Source organism: Clytia hemisphaerica, unplaced genomic scaffold (assembly GCF_902728285.1).
Source record: "Clytia hemisphaerica strain Z4C2 unplaced genomic scaffold, Clytia hemisphaerica genome assembly, whole genome shotgun sequence".
Lineage (NCBI taxonomy): Eukaryota > Metazoa > Cnidaria > Hydrozoa > Leptothecata > Clytiidae > Clytia > Clytia hemisphaerica.
This window is the reverse complement of record NW_027103768.1, coordinates 621219-643267: the sequence shown is the minus strand read 5'-3', so window position 1 is coordinate 643267 and position 22049 is coordinate 621219. Positions and strand designations below refer to the sequence as shown.

Here is a 22049-nt window from a genome sequence, read left to right as displayed (position 1 = left end):
CCTCTAGGTTGATGGGTTCTCATTTTGGCATAGATTTATCATTTGGTGCCTTATCAACGCTCCGAGTTGATTGTATTTATAAACAGTGTTATGAAAAAGTAAATTGAGGCACTGAGCTAGGGATGTAATTTTGAACAGGGTTAAAAAAAGCTAACTGAGGCACTGAGTCTTAAAATGTGTATGTTTGAACCAAAGCCGACTTTTAAAGTAGTATACTACCTGATGGCAAAAAATTGTTCTCTCTATCTCACAGGAAAAAATCAATAAATCACACGCGTGTGAAAACCAACATTACTGCACAGAAATTTTCTGTCGGCGTGTGATTTTTAAAATTTTCAGTTTGTGATATTTTTCAGAGCTTTGAGGTCTTGGGATATAAGTCTTTCACATTTGGGAATTTCGGTATGGATAAACACACGCGTGGTTTTTCCAAAATCACACGACGATTAAGTCAAATTCATTTAACCTCGAAATGAAGAACACGCATGTGTTTTCAAAAATAACGAATGTCTTTTCTCCAAGTAACAGACAAATTAACACACGCGTGGTTTTTTCAAAATCACACGACGACTAAGTCAAACTCATTTAACCTCGAAATGAAGAGCACGCATGTGTTTTAAAAATAAGCAAAACACACGCGTGTGCGTTTGTCCAAAATCTTTTGGGATATTCGATTTCACATTTGTGAAATAGCAAAACACACATACTCGATTTCACATTTGTGAAATAGCAAAACACACGCTTGTGTGGTTAATCTAAATTTTTTGGATACTTGATTTCACGCATGTGATATCCAATTTCACAGTTCAAAAAATACGTTTGGGTTTTTAGTATTTCCCACTCGTGTGAAAGTTTACAAAATCACACGCGTGTGATTCGCGTGGGAAATAGCAATTTCACATTTTGTGATTATTGAATTTCACACGCGTGTGATTTGATGATTTTTTCCTGTGTCTAAAGTGCCATCCGCGAAAATGTATCACATTACAGTAATGTACTCATAATAAGTGGCCCTGAGTGGCCTTAAATTTTGGTAATTCTTTACAAAGCCAATTTGTATTTCTGAATACCCCCAAAGCAAATTGATCATAACTATTGAAACTATTTTAGATAGTTATCTAAAAAATCGAATAATTAACATAGTGGGCACCTGAGAATAAGGCTACTAGTTTCTAGTCTGACCTCTATAGGTATACTTCCTATGAGAAGGCAGAAGCCTAACTAGTTTCTGGAATGAGAAATTATTTTACACTTGCAGTAGAGGATTATGCTAAATCAGGGATTAACGAAGAAGAACTAATTAAATCATATCTAAATAAATATTTTTTCATTTAAAAAAACTGCATAAAAAAATCTAATTTCAATTTTGGTTGATCTATTCGACGCAAAGTTTTCGAATTTCTTCAGCAAGTTCGTCACGTTTGACTTCATTCTATAAATATAAAGGAACGCATTATTAGCCCTTTTTTGATGGCGGTAAACATGTTAAAATTGTTTTTTGACATTTATTGGAATTTAATTTAAAAAGGTTTCGCAGGGAGAACCTTATCAACTTTTCAAATTTCCATTGGGATTTATGTTCGCCCAAATCCGCGGAATCCGCGAGATTTAGTCTCCGCGAAAATTAAGCCCATTAAAGTGTTCAAATTTGATTCAAAGGGTAACACATAATAAGGACAGAAGGATGGCGTGAAGTGCAGAACAGAAAAGAATGAATTTACCATTTCTTCCAAAAATTAGTTAGTCAGAGGCAATGCATTTATACCTGTTCTCTAGTTTTCATGTTGCGAAGCATGACAACACCCTTTTCCAATTCACTGTCACCGATCACAGCACACAAAGGGATCGCATTGTCTTCACAGTATTGGAACTGATTCAAAAGTTTGGGATTAGCTTTGAATGTCACTTCTGCCTGCAAAGAAAACGATACTAAGAGTCGATAACATGTTAAATCGAGACACGCACCAATTTCATTGGTCAATAATTTAAATTCTCTAAGCAAACTTGAAAGTAATGGAGACCTCATGACCATGTAGTGATTTATCCAAAATTCCCTTTGGTTGAAGGTTTTGTTGAATTTGTTTTAGGGAAAAAATTGACCTGGAACGGCACTTGAAACTGCGCATTGCTTATTTGGGGGAGGGAGAGTAGGTGGTAGAGGGTATTTTTACCTCGATGTTTTGAGACCAAAGCTCGTTGACTAATTTCAATCTTTCTTCCAGCATTTTCTTTTGGCCGCTGACAACTAACACTTTCGTTTTCGTAATTCGAGCTTTCTCTTCCGATGACTAAAACACAAAAAATGAAGATGTATCAGTTAGAAACGATGGATGAGATCAAAGAGACGATAAAATACCTAGATTCATTCTCGGGTGACATTTTTAAAATACCAAGCAAATTACATTGCCGAATCTACAAAGGCATTCCGAGGTGTGTAAAAAGTTGAGAAAATTAGAGTCATACTTCAAATCGTTTAGTTAGGATTAGATAAAGAATTTAATCAGCTGATGATTCGTCATTTGAAAAACTGTTTTGTTTAGAAAAGTTCACATAAACCATTAGTAAAGTCAATTAAGATTTTAAACTTAATGGTTAATCCTTGGTAGACAATAGTGTTTAGAGATAAGGAGAGAAATAATCCGTTGAAAGTTGAAGTCATTATGAGGTGGATCTCTTCTAATCCATTTATTTCGAGCACCCCGTTGCGAAGTGAAATACGCATTACACGTCCAATCCCATTTTGTGGGACAAGTTAGCTTAATAGCATTCTGAATCATCACAAGGCTTAACATTTCAGACAAATTGATGAATATTTCATTCTAACTCACCTCTTGCTTCTTTTCCATGATTGAAAAAATACGTTCAATCCCCAGGCTAACACCGACACAAGGAACCTAAATAAACACGATATAAAGAAAATCTATAATATCATATAGGCAAAAGACTCAGCCTTTTTGCCTGGCATTTGCTCGAAGAATTTGGCGGTGAACGTTACTTACGTGAAAACCACACTGGCTGCGCAACTTGTGTAAGAGATAAGTGACTTCAAGCCATTACGTTTGAAATCCTAAGATTCGATACAATTTGAGAAAATTTGACAGCTTGGTTAGTCTAGCAAGCTAGACGACTAATTCAGACTTATTAGAAATGAAGCAAAAAAGTAAATTTTAGTCGTCTAGAAACCTTTGTGCACTAACTCCAAACAAAAAAAAAGTGTCAATATTGCAATTAAATTTTTTTCCCGCTCAAAAAAAATTCTTGAAAATAAAATATGTGTGGATTTGTGTGTTAAAAATGTTTCATTTGAGTTGATTTTATTTTGAGAGTTTGTTGTTGCTTAATAAATTGTTTTCTCGCTACGCAAGTTTCTGCGTAGCTAGGCCCAGTATCTATAAGGCTGGAACACCGGATTCTTCCAGTCGTTTATACAAACTAAATCCCGTATCATTATTTGTATTTATTATTAGTATTACATGCATTATAAACGACTCCAGTCTACAGCTTGGTGGGATTGTTCTCCCTGAACACTCCTTCCATAACCGAAGCTAACATTACGTGTCACGTGACAAAATAATTATTTTGACGAGTTGAATCGACGTAGTATATTTTACAAATATATTTGACGTCAGAAAAAATATAAAATTCACTAGCCTTTTAATTAACAAATCAGATAGGAACAAGTTTCTGAAGAGTGAAGACGCTTTTTGAAAGCTCTCGTTCATTTATATCGATAAACAACGTATGTTTTTATCGATTTATATTATTTTACAATAAAATTGTAAACACAGCTTTGAATTCATTGTGATGAATTCAAGCGAAACAAAAAACCTTTGCAAATCAGTGGAAAACATCATTAAAGAAATTGGCGGTTGTATTCAAGACAATTACTAATTTTTTGGAGTAGTCAACTAATTCTTAAGAACAGTATTACACATAATGTACTTTTAGATGTTTTTTTCTTAAAAGATGAAGATTCAAAATAAAATTTAAGAACAGAATTAATAACGATGTCAACTATCAAAACATGAAAGCTCCTGTGGAAATCAGAAGTGATTTAGATACTAGAACAGTGCTCACATCACTGGATAACGACCGCCTTAAATTTGATGAAGAATTCATCGGTTTAGACAATGATCCACTTCGACACTCTCGTTTTCGTGATTTAACTTGAAAATATGGATATTTTTTATAAGCATTGCACATATCTAGGCTCAGATATGGGGAAAAGTTAAGCATATGGCAAACATTACTTGAGCCTACGAAAAATGTTTTTTTCCTGATTTTGGCTGGAATTTTGCGGATTTTCAGTATTTCCCTAAATTTGTGTTTTAGCTTTTAGGCATCCGCTCAGGCATTTATCAGCCTTATTAAGCTTTGAACCTAAGCATCTCTGAGCCTGTTTTCTGATTCTTGTATGCTTATAAACAAAAACATATGTAAGATGCCATACAGAGTCTCTAATTTCGATGAGCTAGTATAGTATATTTTGAGTTGTTTAATCACTTGTGGTTTGAATCAGAAGCTGATAAATACTTTAAGTTTTTTTATTTACTTAACATTTATCTCCCTAGCGGGGCGCCACAGCATATTTTTCATCTATTCATGATTAACATCGTTATCTCCTAAAAAATGCTTTTTTTATCTCCGTAGTAAAACGCCACACATTTCAGAAAACCAGCGATTCTACAAATATCTCAAATTTGTCTCAGCTGCTCAAACCTTTAACCGACAAAATTCTGCAAAACGTGCAGAATGGGAGAGTCAAATTTTAAAATATTCAAAAGGATAGCACAGTTGTGACAAATTTTGAATCCAACTTTTTTACCCGTATACAGCTCGGAAAATTAACCGCCTTCGGCGGTCGATAACCAACCAAGAAGGCAGAATCTTAAAAGTGCTCTAAATGAATCAAAATATTTGGCGTTGAATCTTTAAGATCACCAGTTCGTTTGCAAGATTTTAAGAAATTTACACTCGAACACAGGTTAAGACATCACTGAGTGGAGACATGACGAGTAAGTGTTGAGTTAAGATCACAGTTTAGCATTAGAATAGACAAACCAAATTCTCTCCAAGTGCAATCACCAGGAATATTACAGAGGTTTTAGTCAGATGCATTTTCAAGTTTGGAAGAGTCCAAATGAAGATTGTTACAATTTAAGTAGTTAGCTAGCTATCTTTGAAACTTAGCAAAAATGACTCTTACTTTTTTCCCCTTTGAATCGAACATGCCAACTAGATCATCATAACGCCCACCACCCGCCACAGATCCGACGCCAACTTGTTCATCTTCACCTGTAGAAAAGAAATGGTTGATGAGGCAATAAAGACTAGAAGGATAGAAAGTAACGATCAATATTCAAAATAGAGCTGATAATTATTTGACTCTTGTTTAAGTTGTTGAATTTACAAGTATTAACAGCCTCAAGACAATAAATCCTGAAAACGAGATCAATTGAATTAGTGTGACAACTACCTTCTTTTTTCTTGTCTTTCTTCTTATCAGTTTTACCATTCATGAGTTCTTTGGGCAGTCCCGTGAGCACTGCTTCATAAATCACTCCTGTGTAATAGTCCAAACCACGTGCCAAGCTCAAATCAAACGAAACCTTTGGAGAAAATAACCACAGTTCAATGTCATTGCCAGAATTGATAAGGACTGAATGTTATTCTTTAGAAAACTCAATAAAGGTGAAGAAGATAAAAAGACTCACATTTTGTAAACATCCAAAAAGTTCACAATATTTGAACAGGAGCTTCATATCTTCGACTCCCTCTTTAGCACTTTTGTTATTGGTGAATTTCTCATCGTTCAGTAACTTTTCTATCAGTTCAGGACCACCTGGAAAGGAAAGCAAGAGAGAACTTTATATCTTAGAGGACTAGACTGGAACTTTTTTCAGTGATTTAGATTTTCAGATTCCAGATAGGTACCTCAATTACCTTTATATTGGACATATTCGTATATCTTGTCAGCTATGTCTTCTGATAACCCTTTTTCTTTCACCATTTCGTTACGAACTTCTTCCCATGGTGTCTGCAAAAATCAAATAAAAAAGGTTGAATCTAAATTGTGATCGGGACTGAATTTATGTGTCCTTTTTAAGCACTGGCTTTAAAGCGAAGAGACAGAGAACTATTTGCGAGTGACAAATGTTAGGAATGATGTACTAAGCAGCATTTATTCGAGTCACATTTGTTATAATATAACCAGTATCATTGGTAAACATAGCATTATACATACTTTATCCAGTTTGTCGACTGATGAACAGATGGTACGAAATTGACATTCAGGAACGCCAGAAATTGCGAAAATACCGTCCAATACTTTGCGGTGATTGACCTGAAGTAATAAGTTGTAGAAAAGAACTAACTACTCTAAATCAGTACTAAAATCTCAGTTTCAGTAACGTTCATTGATGTGGTGGTATATTAAAAAATCCTTATTGTACCCGTGTGGTACTAAAAAATTAAGTGACATACTTAAATGCTAGGTTGTTCACATTAATCTTAGTTGAATAGAAATACCTTAATAACAAAATCGCCAAGTTCAAGTTTCAATAAAATTTCAGCTACAATTTTGACACATTCAGCATCAGGTATAAGTGGGTCGTATTGTCCTGCTACATCGTAATCCTAAAACAGAGCAAAACGAAATATACGAGTTGTCCAGAAAATATTTTGATGGTGTTATCACATTGTAACTGTTATATTTTAGAATAAATCTTCTGTCATTTCAAAATTGAATGATTAGGTAAAAAACCAAAATGCTAAAAATGTGAAATAGTAGACCAAAAGGTAGAAAGCTTTTTTCACTTACACATTGGTAGAATTCACGGTACCTTCCACGAGTCATAGCAGGGTTATCTCTTCTGTATACACGTGCTATATGATATCTTTTGATCTTCTCCACTTTGTTCATTGCAACATAACGTGCAAATGGTACCTGTTAATCGCACACGAAAGGTTTCATTAGTTGGATAATGGAGACGCATGTTAAAAACCACCACAAGGAAAACAAGACTTATCAGACATGGAATGGTGCCTAACGGCTACAAATTGTATTTTGCGGTCTTTTTCTTGTGAAGAAGAGCTTGAATACGAGCCATTTCTGTTTCATTCATAGGGTTATATTCGAAAATGGAAAACTTGTTAGTCTCAATGTTTTGGTAAATCAAGGCAAGAACTATACCGTCAAATCATAACGTAGTGCAAGTATCTCTCCTCCTTGATCTTTCAAATCGTATATCAGTTTCGAGTCTTCTCCATATTTTCCTGTGAGTGTTTCCTATGGAAGAAAAAAGTAGTAAGAAGTTCAATTCAAAAGAAATATACTTTATTAGAGCATTTAAATCTGTTTAAATTAACAAGTTAATATAAGAACCAAAACTTTTAAGAAATCAATTCAAAGCGTACAGTTCAAGTGAAATTACCTTCAATTCCATCACAGGTGTATTGATTTCTACAGCTCCATGTTTTTGAAATGTCTCTGTGATAATTTTGAAGACTTTTTCACGAATTGCCATTTGCTTTGGCCCATAATCTCGTGTTCCCTGAAGAATTGATAGAGAGAGAATTATGTGGTCTACATATGCTGACATCCTAGAAAATCTATGAATTTGCTGGAATTTGTTTGGAGACTAAGTGAAAGGTAAACACGTAATCATAGTTGTACAGATTGAGATTGTTTCAAACTTACTTTTGGTGTCTTGAGGACAAATTTCTTTTTAGTATTATTCCCTCCCAGTTGTGCTTTCAGTTCCAACAGTTTTGCCACCTCATCTTTGATCTAAAGAATGAAATCGCATATTAAAATTCTTATAAAGAAGAGAGTTTTTTGAGCATTGCGGGTGAAGTCCCGATGATTTATAAGCATTAGATGAAACAAGGTTCATACCTCATTTGAAAGAAATCTGACATGTCGACAGCATGTTTTTCGAAGCACAATATTTCTTGCAGTTTTCAATACAATATTACAATTCATAATTATTATTTTTTCTTTTTCTCTACAAGAAAAAAAACAAAGGAGTTGTAAACTCTTCGAAAAACAAGTTGCCAAGACAGTCTTTAGTTGGTTGCCAAAAGTCAAGCAAGAGGAGGTCAATACTAAAATCTCAGACAAATAGTGATGATCAAAAGAATTTTCAAGTACACCTGCCTCAATTATGAGAAAATATTTTAACTTTACAATGTACTAAAATGTTTTGAGATATTTTGTCATAAACAGTGTTGCAACTAGGTTTTGTGAATATGGACGGAAACCTTAGGATTAGATGGTCATTTGAACCAAAAACCCTCTTACTGGCAAGACGGAAATGATATACTTGTATCTCAACTGGACGGATATCCGTCTACAGACGGAAAAGTTGCAACACTGCATAAAGAAAGCCATATTTTTACGAAGAGACCAACTTTCCTCAAAATGTCAAATTGATACTATGATACTATTTGAGAAATATTTTTTGAAAAAAAATTTGACTTTGAAAGTGTTACTTCAAAGGGAAAATTTTCTTGCACTTTATACCATCTATTTTGGTATTTTAGTAACCAATACCACTTAAACCATTTTTGATGACCTCATTTAGGGTACATCTCACAAGTCCGACACTTTCAATACCAGTTAAAGTTAAAAGAATTTCTCATTGCTTCACAATAAAGGTTAAAAAAAATCAAGTTTACATGAAAACAAGGCGGGGTATGGGAAATCATCAGAAGCTTACAAAATAAGAAGAATTTTATAGAAAACGAAAGTGAAATATCTTTTAATCTAGTAGATTAAATGAAACAAAAATTTTCAGGGGTTTTGTCATTAGACGAAAACAAACTGAACCGTCATATTAGATTAATCAAAATTTACATTTTACAGAAGCTAATTTTTAAGTGGGTTTCGGGAAAGGTCTATTTTTGAGCAATCTTCTATCATTTATAAACTGTGTACTAGCCTAATGACCTTGATTAGATCAAGAGTTTATTCAAGAGGAAATAGAATAATACCACATAATAGAAATACCAAAAACTAAAAAAATTTAAGGGCACACAAAATTTTAGAGGGCACGTGGGCACATGAAATTTTAGAGGCCACGTGGACACGCGAAATTTCAGAGGCACGTGGATATGCAGGCCACGTCATTTAGCAGACTCCTTTTTTAATGTCCCCTATATGCGTAAAGATTTTTCGAGAAAGAAACAGCAAAACATAAGCTCCCCTTGAGAATCTCAATTTCACACTTATTCAAAATGAAAATAATTATAATTAAGTTTATAAAATTGTCTTGGAGAGAAAACTAAGTAAGGTGACTTCAAAGAATATTTTGTTTGTCACACGAGATAGTTGATCAATCTTTCAAATAATGGAACACCAATAATTGGTGTATATTTATTATAACAATCACGGTCAGTCAGCTCTGTGATTTAAATGAAAAGTTAGCCTGGGAATCCAAGCCAAACATTTTATAAAAAACAAAAATCACCTTATTATAGAGCTTGGTGCAGCTAGATTAGTCTGAGACAGAATGTCTGAAACAGTCCGTGGGTGAACCCTTGGGCATGCAGGCCACGTCATTTAGCAGACTCTTTTTTTAATGTCCCCTATATGCGTAAAGATTTTTCGAGAAAGAACCAGTAAAACATAAGCTCCCCTTGAGAATCTCAATTTTACACTTATTCAAAATGAAAATAATTATAATTAAGTTTATAAAATTGTCTTGAAGAGAAAACTAAGTAAGGTGACTTCAAAGAATATTTTGTTTGTCACACGAGATAGTTGATCAATCTTTCGAATAATGGAACACCAATAATTGGTGTATAATTATTATAACAATCACGGTCAGTCAGCTTTGTGATTTAAATGAAAAGTTAGCCTGGAAATCCAAGTTCAACATTTTATAAAAAACAAAAATCACCTTATTATAGAGCTTGGTGCAGGTAGATTAGTCTGAGACAGAATGTTTGAAACTAGATCACTGCAAATAGTTCCTATCTTGTCCTCCGACATATAAAGTTCTTACTTGCTTTCCTTTCCAGGCGGTCCTGAACTGATAGAAAAGTTACTGAACGATGAGAAATTTACCAATAACAAAAGTGCGAAAGAGGGAGTCGAAGATATGAAGCTCCTGTTCAAATATTGTGAACTTTTTGGATGTTTACAAAATGTGAGTCTTTTTATCTTCTTCACGTTAGGCTTCTAAAGAATAACATTCAGCCCTTATGAGTTCTGGCATTTTATTAAACTGAGGTTTTTTCCCATAGGTTTCATTTGATTTGAGCTTGGCGCGTGGTTTGGACTATTACACAGGGGTGATTTATGAAGCAGTACTCACGGGACTACCCGAAGAACTCATGAATGGTAAAACTGATAAGAAGAAAGACAAGAAAAAAGAAGGTAGTTGTCACATTAATTCAGTTGATCTCGTTTATTGTCTTGCGACTGTTAATAGTTGTAAATTCAGCAACTTAAACAACAGTCAGATAATTATCAGCTTTATTTTGAATATTCCATCCTTCTAGTCTTTCTGAACTTTGGAAACCCAACATTATGTTAAAGAGTTTTTATGGTAAGTTGATAATGCGTTTCTGCCTGGGTTTCCGAAGTTCAGAAAGTCTGTTAACAAGGGTTCACCCACGGACTGTTTCAAACATTCTACTCAACTCTGGTCTCCCTGGAAGCGTGGTCTTTTCCAGCAACTGGAAGAAGTTCAGAAATCATTTTTACATGGAATTCCATCCCTCAGACATCTTAATTATTGGGAAAAACTCAAATCATTAAAATTGTATAGCCTTGAAAGACGGAGAGAGCGGTATCAAATAATTTATACCTGGTACGTCATTGAAGGCAACGTCCCGAATTTTGATTAAATGACAAAAGTAAAGGAGGCATTTCCTGCCATATAAATCAGAGATTTGGGAGAATTTGCAATCTAAAAGCTGTCAATATCAAACACAAAAATATCTGGAGGGGAAGTCTTTCCCAAGAAGGCCCTCGATTATTCAACACCCTTCCCAGACCAATAAGAGATTTGACAAACTGCCCCAAAGAAGTATTCAAAAAATACTTAGACACCTTCTTCACAACTGTTCCGGATGAACCTCTGCTTGCCCACTATCTTAACCTTAGGCAAGCTGACTCCAACAGCCTCAAGGAAATGTCGAAGCATCGGACTCAACGAGTTGGATGAGCTGTTCAAGCAAAAGCCAAAAATAGGTACAAAGAGGTACAGTGAGAGTGGGTAAATTGCATCAGTGGAGGCTAACATGCATAGCCCTCAAATGAATGACCTGGATGGTCATTAAAATAGAAAGTTAAATCAAAACAAAAATGGTAGAGTAGACCTGTGAGCAGAGCTGAATATAGTTTATTTTAATGACCAGCCAGGTCATTCATTTGAGGGGGTCGTGGCTTCTTTGTAAGACAGATCTGGACGTATTTCGTACTTTCCAGTCTCTTGTTCGTAGTTTTTCTGACTTTCTGGTTCTGTGTGAGTTATTTACTATGTTTTCTAACTTACTGACACCCTGAATGACTTACCGACAGATCGCCAACGGTGGGATTCGAACCCACTAAATGCAAAGTTCAGATGTTTTGAAACCCAATGCCTTATCCACTGCGCCACGGATTCATACCGAAAGAGCGTTTCTGACGGCTATTTATATTGTACAAACTACAGACCAGACTGTATTAAGAGAAAATCACAAAAGAGTGCTTTTTTCGAGCTCCAACTCTAACCCTAACTGATAATAACCAAATTCCTAGCCAATCTGATACGTAACCACACCCAAACCACACCCATACCCAACCCTACCAGGTCGCCTGCAGGTCCTGACACTATTCCCGCATTCCGGATCCGAAAAATAGATACATGTCTTTCGTTTTTACGAAGAAGCTTTCACCATTTGAGGGCTATGCATGTTAGCCTCCACTGATGCAAGTTACCCACTCTCATGGTAGGTAGGTTAAAACCCACTTTCCCTAACCCCGCCTTCGCCAGCAGGTAAAAACGCGTTGTTTACCTCCCATACAATTTTATACACAACAATGGAGAGCACATTTTCAAGAAGTTTGAATTATGGGAACAGGTGTATTGCCGCAAGAGCAATACCGTCAACTGCTCTAACTTGGGACTATCTGACAAAACATGGGACAGCAATTCGGCCACCATTTTACCGAATCTCCAAAGACATTTGATTTGAGTTAACAAACGGCGTATTAAAAATTACACGATTTCTCTTTCGATTTTACAGTAAATTAAAATACAGACCAGATATGCAACAGTCCCATGTTTCGACCAATCGTCCCAAGTTAGAGCAGTTGATGACAGACGGTACACATAGTGTCCTCCCCCCCCCTGGATTCAGGGGGGGAATGGGTTTTGAGGTCAAAAGGACGTATAGGGGGAAAGAATTTTTTTTGAAGCCAGGGGGGGGGGGAAACGAGGGGGGGATGGAAAATTTTCATTCTAGGCATGGCATGGGGGGGGTGGAACTCACCAAAATCAATTCAAAACTGAAAAACATCTGGTTTTATGAGATGATATAGCATAATGCTTAGTTTTATTAATATTATGGTTTAAAAACACCATCCTTTCCATTTCTTCTTGAATTAGAACTACCTTAGGGAAAACAATAAGCGTTAAGTTCATCAAATTACAGATTCTTAATTTTTTGCTTGAGGGGGGGGGACAGAGAAATTTTTGGAGGCAGGGTGGGGAAAAATGAGGGGGGGGGGGAATGGAAATTTTCATTCTAGGCATGGGGGGGGGAAGAGCATCGAGTTTCAAGCCCGAAGGGCTAGAGGTCAATCTCTAACCTTTCTCAGGCAAGAAAAATTGAAGCCTTAAAATATGCGCCGTATTTTTGATGACGGATTGAATCTAGCAATTCCTTTGTTTTCGAGTGATATATTTTTCGAAATTAAGCGGTAAATTTTAGTTTCAATCTGTCATTTGTGTAAAAACCAGGCGGGTTGCTCAAGGCCGCGCAACTTTGGTAGGATTTGTTGGCTTCAAATCCTACCAAAGAGATTGACCTCTAGCCCTTCGGGCTTGAAACTCAATGGGGAAGAGACCCTGAAGGACACTATGGTACAGTATATAATTGCCATTTTTATCTTAAAAACTACACATATAAGTTAAGTTTAAGATAAACGTAAACAAAACACACTATATTTTCCCAAGCTGACCATTCCTGATGCGGAGCTCCAAAGCCACCAATTTGGTTGGGTGATAATATATGGGGGAAAATTTTTGTCTGGGAAAAATTTGTCACCCCCCTTTCCAGACGGTGTCAATCGAACGAATTGAACGCCGAATCAATCGAACGAATTGAACGCCGAATCAATCGAACGCAATTGAACGCAATCGAATAATTGCAATTCAATTGTCGAACGCAATCGAATTGCAATCGAATATTACCCAGGATTTGCTGTTTGATTGCTGCGATTACGTTCGATTGTATTCGATTACGTTCGATTGATTCAATTGTATTAGATTTTATTCGCTTTAGTATGGTACTTAAGCGCTCGGCCGCCCACGCTAAGAAGCTCTAACAGAGTGATCCAATTTAATTTAATCGCAATCAAACTCATCGCACATAATAGTAATCGAACGATATCGAAGATTAATCCAATGTAATTGACAATCAATCGAACCAATCGAACATAGTCAACAATCAATCGAACCAATCTAACCTTACTCAAACGCAATCGAATATTACCCAGGAATCGGCCGTTCGATTGAGATTCGATTACGTTCGACAATCGAATCGCAATTATTCGATCGCATTTGATTACGTTCGATTGGTTCGATTGCGATTTTTGTTTGAAGTTGTTCGATTGACACCGTCTGGCCCTTTTAAAATTGTCTTGAACTGTCTTCACTCATTGACTCTAGTTCTAGAGACACACAGTAAAGAAAACTTTTTGAAATCAGTACCTGTTGCTTTATTTCATCAGTTTGGTCTTTTGAGGATTTAAGTTTTCTGACAACCTCTCCTTGTTCTTTAATCTTTTCTTGAAGAGCAACTCGTTTTTCATCTTCATTTGGAGACGCCATTTTGTTTTTCTGGATTCGTGTAAAAAAAGTGATGAAATCATGAAATCAAGGAAGTATCAATCCGCCCGCGATTTAGGCGGGCGGCGGGCGGATCCTTTATCTGGCACCCGTATTTCCCTCACTTTTTGTCCCATGAAACAACAAAAGGAAACCATGAGACACACACTTTTTTCTTGGGTGGGATGGAGCATGTTGCATTGCACCAACGCGAAAAAAACTTCTCGTGTCCCCAAGCCTTAAAGCTCTAAAGGTCGGGAAAATTTTTCGACATCTGAAAGGTTTTGATTACGACGGAACTTTGCAAAAAAACCACGTCAACCGTAAAGAGGATTTTGCAGCGAAAGGTCTGGTTGCCTGTACCAGACGACCACGGCTTTTTCCTCGACACCGTGAGTAATAAAAAAATCGCTTGTTGGGATAGAGGTAGGCCAGAGGTCTGGCAACCCAGCCCTCGTTTTCAGGGATTGGCGGGTCCAACCGAAATATTTTCGGCTTTGTACAAAGGGTGATTGAGCCCGACTGGAGATGCGGCACATCAAAAGCCGACTATCATTCCTCTCCGATGGGAAATTGGCCGCTTCTTTCTTTAGCGTGGCCGGCCGCCAATCCGCCATTGGAATATCAGATAAGCAGATCCTAAATCACCCCTTGGGTATCGAGCACCTCACTAAAAACCGGGAATTTTTCATCTCTCTTTAATTGCGTAGAAAAAACGCAGGTGATGTCTAGTATTGGCTACCCCTTGGGAGGATATTTGATTTAATTTAGGATAAGTTACTACAGAAACGCAAAAAAAGCCGTGGACGTCTGGTACAGGCAACCTGAATCCTATCCCTCGTTAGGTTGTGCTATTTCGACAGGATTTCGATTCAATTTCATTATATTTATTTGTGTCCTGATTCAAGTTTTTTAATTTTGACTTGTATTTCCTAGCTCTGTCTATATGTTTTAAGCACTTTAAAATATTGTAATTGTAACGTTATAATTTAATATTTAATTATTGCAATTGGCCTACCATTTTAGCGTGACAGACACAAAATATTAAAAAAAATTGACAGTTCCGAATGAAATATTTTTGCGCATGAGATGAAATTAGAACATCACGGCCTATTTCAACAACCAAGAAAGAAAAAAAATTTTTCAGGGACAAAAACGTTCCCTTACTTAAGCCTTATATTTACCCCGATCAAGCAAGTAATGTCATTCAAAATCGGACATTTCAACGTAAAGAAGTCAAAGTTTCCAGAGAAAAAATTCACTTGTCAGTTAGTTTCTCCAACATGCAAAAGAAAAGGAAGTATTCAAATCAAAGAGTATATTCCCAGAGTTTTAGACATATACTTTGATGTTGATGGCTGACGAACCATGGATAAGTTTACTGACAACAAAAGACAACATGCGAAATGATTCAATTTGTTATTTAACTATTTCTATTTTGAAAATTCATCTTAAATAAAAATCTAGACATAAAAAATACGATTTACTCAAAAAATAGATTCTCATTCATCTTCTTCTTCATCACTGTCGTCCTCTTCTTCAGCTTCTTGTAACCAATTCACGAATTTCAACAAATTCTGATGGTGAAGGTAAGAGAGAACGGTGTAAATTAACATCGTACAAAATTACAACATGGTGCACTTACAATTTCATAAGATTTTACAACAAAATAAAGTATAAAACCGAGGCGAGTGTTCTTAGAAATCACTTTACTTACAGGTGTTTTTCGTAGCAGAGTCCTGTTTTCTTCACGGATGATGATATGGTCTTCACTGATTTCATGAGGGCAAGCATACCACCTCAATATGACAGCTTCATCCAATACATCAGCATCATATAGTTTGTGGAGGATGGATGGTAAAACATAATACGCTACTTCCTCGATAGACGTCAAGAAGTGCTCCTACAAAATATCAAATTTAATAGTCATCCAATGCCCTTGGAATAGGAATATTATTTATTGCATGGTATCTTATGAACAACCAACTGTAGATATGTAAAGATTGAATCTAGCAGAGATTTGAAGTTTGTGGTTATACCTCTATGGAGTTTATAGCGTATGTTTGTGTTTCTGCAGTGTTGAAATATTTCAATAACAGTGGATGCAAACCTTTGGTGATCTGAAAAAGGAATGATTTCTATATAAAAAAAACTCCAACAGCTAACACTCATTTTCAGTCAAAATCACCCTAGAGGTATTCTATGAATAGCATTTTACAGGTATATTTTCTTACCTTTCCAAACTCTTTGACTTGTTCAGTTTTTGGAGTATCATCGTGTTTCAAACACATTTCTAGCAATGCTTTTGCTACCGTCTGACAAAGCTCTGGTATACTGATGTTGAACTTGAATCTATAGAAAAATAATAAGCAGATATATTCTAACTTTACGAACAATAGAGCCCAGGTTTTTTGGGAAAAATAATCTTGGGAGAGGGTGGACGAAAAATCCCACACCTCATAAAATCTTTAAAAGTGATCGAAAAATCATAAAATATAAGAGGGTTTATTATATGTGATAACATTCCACTCCTGACTATCTTTTCGACGAACACAAAACCACTTTCCAATTTAAATTCTATCAAAAGTTATAGCTATTTTTGTTTCTACTACAGATTATATTGACAGTCTTTGTCAGGCTTCATGTAAAAACGAATTTTTCATTCGTTTTTGGTATCGTGGAAGCCAATCAAATTCACCACCAACGACTTTTTCAACGAAATTTTTAAGGTCCCACGTATATAGCGTGCCAAACCTGTCAGTTTTTTGTGAAAAGGTACTCAAGGAGTTAAAACAAAGATTTTGCTTATCAAATGAAATTGATCGCGAATAAATTTGTGGGACTTACTTCGATGCATTGATTTCTAAGGCGATATTATCAGCAGCAATTTTCTCGAGGTAGCCGCTCTTCAAATTCTCCACGACCTCTATATAGAATTGGTGCACTAAAGAGCAAGTGAAGTGAAATTGAAGGAGAAAGATATTTGAAGATTCTCTTACAGACGGAGCGTTAAATGACCGCTTCTGTCTCTCTTGCAATCTTGCGAAGAAAGTGCATATTATGTAAACGAAAAGAAAATATGTAAAACACTTCTAACTAAGGGTGGGGGGGGGGGGGGTCGAATAAGAATGTCCGTTCTGAATTAAAAGAATGCTGAAAAGGCTCATAAAAAGAATGGCAAAACTTTGAAAAGAATTTTCTTAAAAATTAACAAGCTGAAGGGAAAGGTTAGCGAAGTCGATGAGGAGATTGCCCCAAATAAGAGTATGCATACAATTGGAGAGTTCAGGTTGTGGAGAGTTTGGTGTTGAATCTTCATCTTCATCTTCACTGTTGCTCTCTCCATCTGATGTCTCGTAGTCGTTCCCTGAAACGTCAGCATGGTTGGTTTGTTTAATGCTTTTCATGTGCAGCGATCACTTACAATCCTTTACCAAGTTCAAATCTTCATGACTACCACACTTTTTCGCAGACCAGGCGAATCTTTCGAAAAGGGGTACTTAAAAACGGTTCATATGGCGTGTGAAAATTTGTTTCAGCATTTAGAAAATCGTTTATATTACAAAATTGTGAACTGTTGGGACAAGGAAAGAGAGTATGATTCAACTAACAAATTAGTTCTTGTACCTGTAAGACTTGGAATATTTCCCTCTTCTTCCATATCATAAGGCCATAAAAACCCTTTGCCGTTTGCACCCACTATCTCAATATCGTAATCTGAAATCATACAATAGTATAATATAGTTTGTTATGTTCTATCCTTAATTCTTGAAAGCTACAGGAAAAACAAATTTGAGGAAATTAACTTGACCAAGACCAAACAAAGCAGATAACTAGTAATTTGGAGACTAGTATTATTAGAAAATATCAACCAACAAAATATTAAGAGATTGAGCAGACCTTTTTTATCTTGGATTTTCAATTTTTTCATATTTTCATCGATGTCACTGTCATCATCATCGTCATCACCGAAACCATCGGAATCTGGCTTCTTCAGTGAAAGTCGCGTGCATGGTTTCAATTCCATTCCTTCATCAATGCAAACCTGTGCAAGAATGACACAAATTTGACTACACTTAAAGGAGCAGAAGAATCACTTTAATGCAAGATTTGTTGGTTTATTTAACAAGTAAAGTATAGTTTTTACCATGAATTCTATCGTTCAATTCAAAACTTAATATTGTTGATTGAGAAAAATTTTACTCACGTTATAAGATATCATTGCATCAACCATTTTTACATTTCTAGAATGAAGAGTTTTAAGAATTTCATTTCGTTGAGAAAGCATCGTTTGTAATTTTGTTTGTTAAGTCCTTATGACGTAGGCTAATTTTGTTTGTTACGTCCTTATGACGTAGGCTATCGCAAAAAGAAGGTAGGATTAAAACATTCAGTGTCACTGGCTTCATAATGAGATCGTTCAGTTTTTCGGATCTGTACCTTAGCACTGCAACCCAAGCCACCCCATTTTTGACCCTACCCGAGCACAAAACTAAGTCAAGAATCTGTACGCGCATTTGACCTCGAATACTTGAAAATCTGAATTGATGGCATTTAATGGGTTAAACAATGTATACCAACCTATTGATTTGACAGTTTTCACAAATGATTGATTGGACAATGTAACAATCATCTCCTATCACAGTGTTATCCCAAATATACGAATTTTTTATCGTCACATTTTTTCCTGAAATCAAGAGAAAACTGGATAACTAGCCTAAAGACTTTTTACAAAAACTTAGTATGTCTAATGGCGCAGAATTATTTTGAAGCAAACACTTTGAAGACGAGGCCCCTGACTCTTATAAAAATAATGAACTTTTTTATACATAACTATTCTCAAGTTGCACTCAGCCCACTCATATGTAACCTGAGCAAATGAATAAAATCTTTAGTGCTGAACAAAAAACAACGACAACTATAATATTGCGGACATACCTATTTTACAATTAGCTCCTATAGTACTTTGTGTGATATGAGTTTTTTCTCCAATGATGGTTCCTTTACCCACCAACACTTTTGTCTTCAACGTACAATCTCTAGAGAGTTTAAGCACATGTACAATCAAGTTAGTCAAAAATTTAAACAAATAATAAAGCGAATAAATTAAACACATACATGTTATATACTGTATTTCAGAACGCTATGGGCACATTCAACCAAGAGAATCAAATAAAGAAATTCTTGAAATTTTCTCTAAGTGTTTATTGCGTAACAAGTAACTACGTAATACTAAGCGAAATTAAAACTCATTTTAATATCAACATTTTAGAGGCTTACTTTTCAACGATGACGTCATTATGAATATAAACATTATTTCTTCCCAAAGGACAGGATGTATTATCCACTGTAATCGGATAAGTCCATCTGCCCAATAAGTCCAAACTGAAAGTAGACAAAGCATTATAGGGACAATAAGAGAAGCGACCGATGGAAGAAAGATTGATGAAGTCAATAGATTAGACATGTATATTACAAGTGATATTTCAAGCTTCTCTCAGTCTCTCTCATTACCTGATAGCATTATACGTGTGCAGATCATTGACACGACATGAATATCCCTCCCTAATGACGGCTCCATTGATTTTGTCACCCATAATCTAAAATGTCATTAAAATTATGTATTTATCTTGCAAAAACGCATTTGCAGTCAAAATTATTGCAATTGGGCTAATACAAAGCATGCAGTCTAAAGACTTTCTGATGAGTAAAGAATATAACAGATATAGACTAACAAAATGTAATCATAATTTAGTTTCAATATTAATCTTACATCTTCGTTGATGAGAACACCTTTGACGAAATCATCCAGTGTTTGGTAATCAAAATTATCTGTAAACAAAGGTGCCACCTGTGAACAAAGAAGAAATCCATCATTTTCACTATCAAGTACAGAAAAGAAAAACAATGTTGATATGTTCTTATGATATCTGATTTCAACAAGGTTTTTATATTAAAATGGTAGCGTTTCCACGGTGAAAATAATTACAACCGCTTAAGCACAAGAACGTTTACAAACATAAACTATACCTGAGGTGAACAGAGAGCGACATGTGTGAAACTGAGGTTGTAATGAATATCAACGTCCCGACCATTCATCCAAACATTCTAAGAGAAGAAAGAAAATTCGTCATTTTGTAATGCACAAATCATACTCACTACCAAAACAAAGTGAATATGTGGAAAATGTTCATAGAGACTGGGAAAGAGTATCAACTTACATTTGAAAGATCAAATGATGTGCATGCATGAGATTTTTGATATTGGACAATTTGATGTGTGTCAGAATCCATTGCGATGAATGCATCTTCTTCTTTGCACCTGAATGTATTGTAAAGAATATCATCATAACAAGAAACGTTGGTAGTGACTCCCTCCTTTTATTGTGCTACCAGTATTTAAAGAAAGAAAAAGTCATTTGCAACTCACCTACTGAAATGACCAGGAGCTAACTCACGATATAACATGGTCATCACCAGATTCTTCTCTTTCTTTCGTTGAACCCTAAAATGAAACCGATCAATGGGTGGAAATTGATTTTTTTCCATTACTCACTTGTCTGTGCAAAGTCTCGTAATTAATGGCTTTTCCAGATTCATACTTACTTGTGGTGTTCAAGGATGTTTTCTATTTGAATGTTACACATCAAGTCACCAGGAACCAGTAAGAAGTCTGAACGAATCAAGCCCTGAAATTACAGTAAATAGTAATGCAAAGAGATGAATGAAAAGATCAAAAGCCTTTGGAGACACTTTTTTAATGAAACTAGATTTTCAGAAATGCAGCTGATTACAAAATGCGAGACATTAACCCTTTAACTGCCGTGCCTTTTTTTACACCCTCGAGCTATTTGCCGGATGTCGGCATATGCCGATATTGGCAAAACGTAGCGATTTTCACTTCATTTTCTGAGTAAGATATTAAGAAGTATCAGCCAAAGACTTTGATTTTGAGTTAAAAATTGTAGAGTAGTTATTTTTCAATATCGAAAAGTTTCCAAATATTCATTTTTTTCATTTCAATCCATCAGATGGAAAAATCTTGTAAAAAATGATAAATTTCTGGCAAATAGGTCGAAATCTCACATGTTGGCATATGCCGACATCGGCACGGAAAGGGTTTAAAAAGATAAGAATAGAATTACCTCTCTATCAATTTCGCGTAAAGCGTCCCCAAGAGAAATGCACTCTGTTACAGAAGATAACACACAGTTGATAGTGAGATTCTTGTCAGGTTTCCAATTATTACTGGAATGAAAAAATAATGTTCTTTAAATCCTACCCTAATTTTTTTTTAAGTAAGCAGTTTTTGACACTGGCTTGCTCCCAGAAGACCTCATGACAGCTATGATGGATAGAATAAGCAGGTTTAGGAGGTAAGCAAGAGTAAACACTCTGAAGGTTTGTCAGCATTCTGAAGCACTTTGGCATTTTAGTACAAGGTAAACATACACAAGGTAAACATACTTAACATATTTTCGAATTCTTTCACCAAAAGCACAACAGAACACAATAATTTCATTGACTCCAGCATTCATCAGGTACTCAATTGTATAATCTATCAGCACTTTATTCCCTAGTGGCAACAATGCCTAGAACGGACAAAAAAGTTTCAAAATAATATTACTAAAATATAAGCAACAGTCAAGGCAATTTTTCTTCTTAGAGACAGAAAATAGACTTTTTACACAAAAAAATTAACCAAAATTCTTAATTATAATTTCATTAAATTTAGTTGAATTTCAGGGATACTCTTTAACACAGTACAAAATAAATGTAATATAATACCCTTGGTGTTTCTTGTGTGATTGGTGTAAATTTTCTGTTAAATGAATCAGCAATCACCACTGCCTGCACCTTCTCTTTTTCGTCTTCAGATCTCCAGGAAGTTGATCCACCATCATTCTTATTTTTTGGTGCCATTATGTATTATTATTTTTGTTATAATTTATTTTGTTCTGGTGAAAAAAAACGATTCAAATATAAGCAAAAGTGGAGATTTTTATGC

At 35.5% G+C, this 22049-nt stretch overlaps 2 protein-coding genes across 3 annotated transcripts; both read right to left on the bottom strand.

Annotated features, from left to right (window-relative positions):
- Positions 1-1300: 1300 nt before the first annotated feature.
- LOC136805754 (histidine--tRNA ligase, cytoplasmic-like) lies at positions 1301-14109 on the bottom strand. 2 transcript variants are annotated; one of them, XM_067062297.1, is made up of 15 exons: positions 13926-14109; positions 7700-7789; positions 7434-7553; positions 7193-7288; positions 6821-6946; positions 6529-6636; positions 6245-6343; positions 5944-6037; positions 5715-5842; positions 5477-5609; positions 5207-5295; positions 2829-2894; positions 2172-2288; positions 1766-1912; positions 1301-1432 (listed from the first exon to the last, which is right to left on the bottom strand). In XM_067062297.1, exons 1-15 carry the CDS (start codon positions 14043-14045, stop codon positions 1376-1378), a joined length of 1590 nt encoding a protein of 529 aa, XP_066918398.1. In that variant the 5' UTR covers positions 14046-14109; the 3' UTR covers positions 1301-1375. The 2 variants fall into 2 exon arrangements, with proteins under 2 accessions (XP_066918398.1, XP_066918399.1); XM_067062298.1 differs by lacking the exon at positions 13926-14109 and adding an exon at positions 7898-8004.
- A 1343-nt stretch (positions 14110-15452) lies between these two features.
- LOC136805751 (translation initiation factor eIF2B subunit epsilon-like) lies at positions 15453-22002 on the bottom strand. Its single transcript, XM_067062295.1, has 21 exons — positions 21830-22002; positions 21509-21633; positions 21187-21289; positions 20648-20730; positions 20472-20546; positions 20264-20363; positions 20073-20150; positions 19816-19893; positions 19557-19642; positions 19323-19427; positions 18981-19081; positions 18624-18729; positions 18250-18286; positions 17943-18087; positions 17670-17759; positions 17317-17409; positions 16890-16986; positions 16277-16394; positions 16082-16162; positions 15760-15945; positions 15453-15619 (listed from the first exon to the last, which is right to left on the bottom strand). Exons 1-21 carry the CDS (start codon positions 21962-21964, stop codon positions 15545-15547), a joined length of 2097 nt encoding a protein of 698 aa, XP_066918396.1. The 5' UTR covers positions 21965-22002; the 3' UTR covers positions 15453-15544.
- Between the last annotated feature and the right edge of the window lie 47 nt (positions 22003-22049).

What these genes read in the sequence shown, in the direction of transcription:
- LOC136805754 (XM_067062297.1), bottom strand. Translation starts at nt 14,045, where the DNA reads ATGGCGTCTCCAAATGAAGATGAAAAACGAGTTGCTCTTCAAGAAAAG. An exon ending in ACCGTGAATTCTACCAATGT is followed by an intron (nt 6,637 to 6,820) that starts GTAAGTGAAAAA and finishes GCTCTGTTTTAG; the next exon opens with GATTACGATGTAGCAGGACA. An exon ending in TTTGGTCTCAAAACATCGAG is followed by an intron (nt 1,913 to 2,171) that starts GTAAAAATACCC and finishes TTTTCTTTGCAG; the next exon opens with GCAGAAGTGACATTCAAAGC.
- LOC136805751 (XM_067062295.1), bottom strand. Translation starts at nt 21,964, where the DNA reads ATGGCACCAAAAAATAAGAATGATGGTGGATCAACTTCCTGGAGATCT. An exon ending in GTGTTCTCATCAACGAAGAT is followed by an intron (nt 19,643 to 19,815) that starts GTAAGATTAATA and finishes ATGACATTTTAG; the next exon opens with ATTATGGGTGACAAAATCAA. An exon ending in AATGACGTCATCGTTGAAAA is followed by an intron (nt 19,082 to 19,322) that starts GTAAGCCTCTAA and finishes TAAACTCTCTAG; the next exon opens with AGATTGTACGTTGAAGACAA.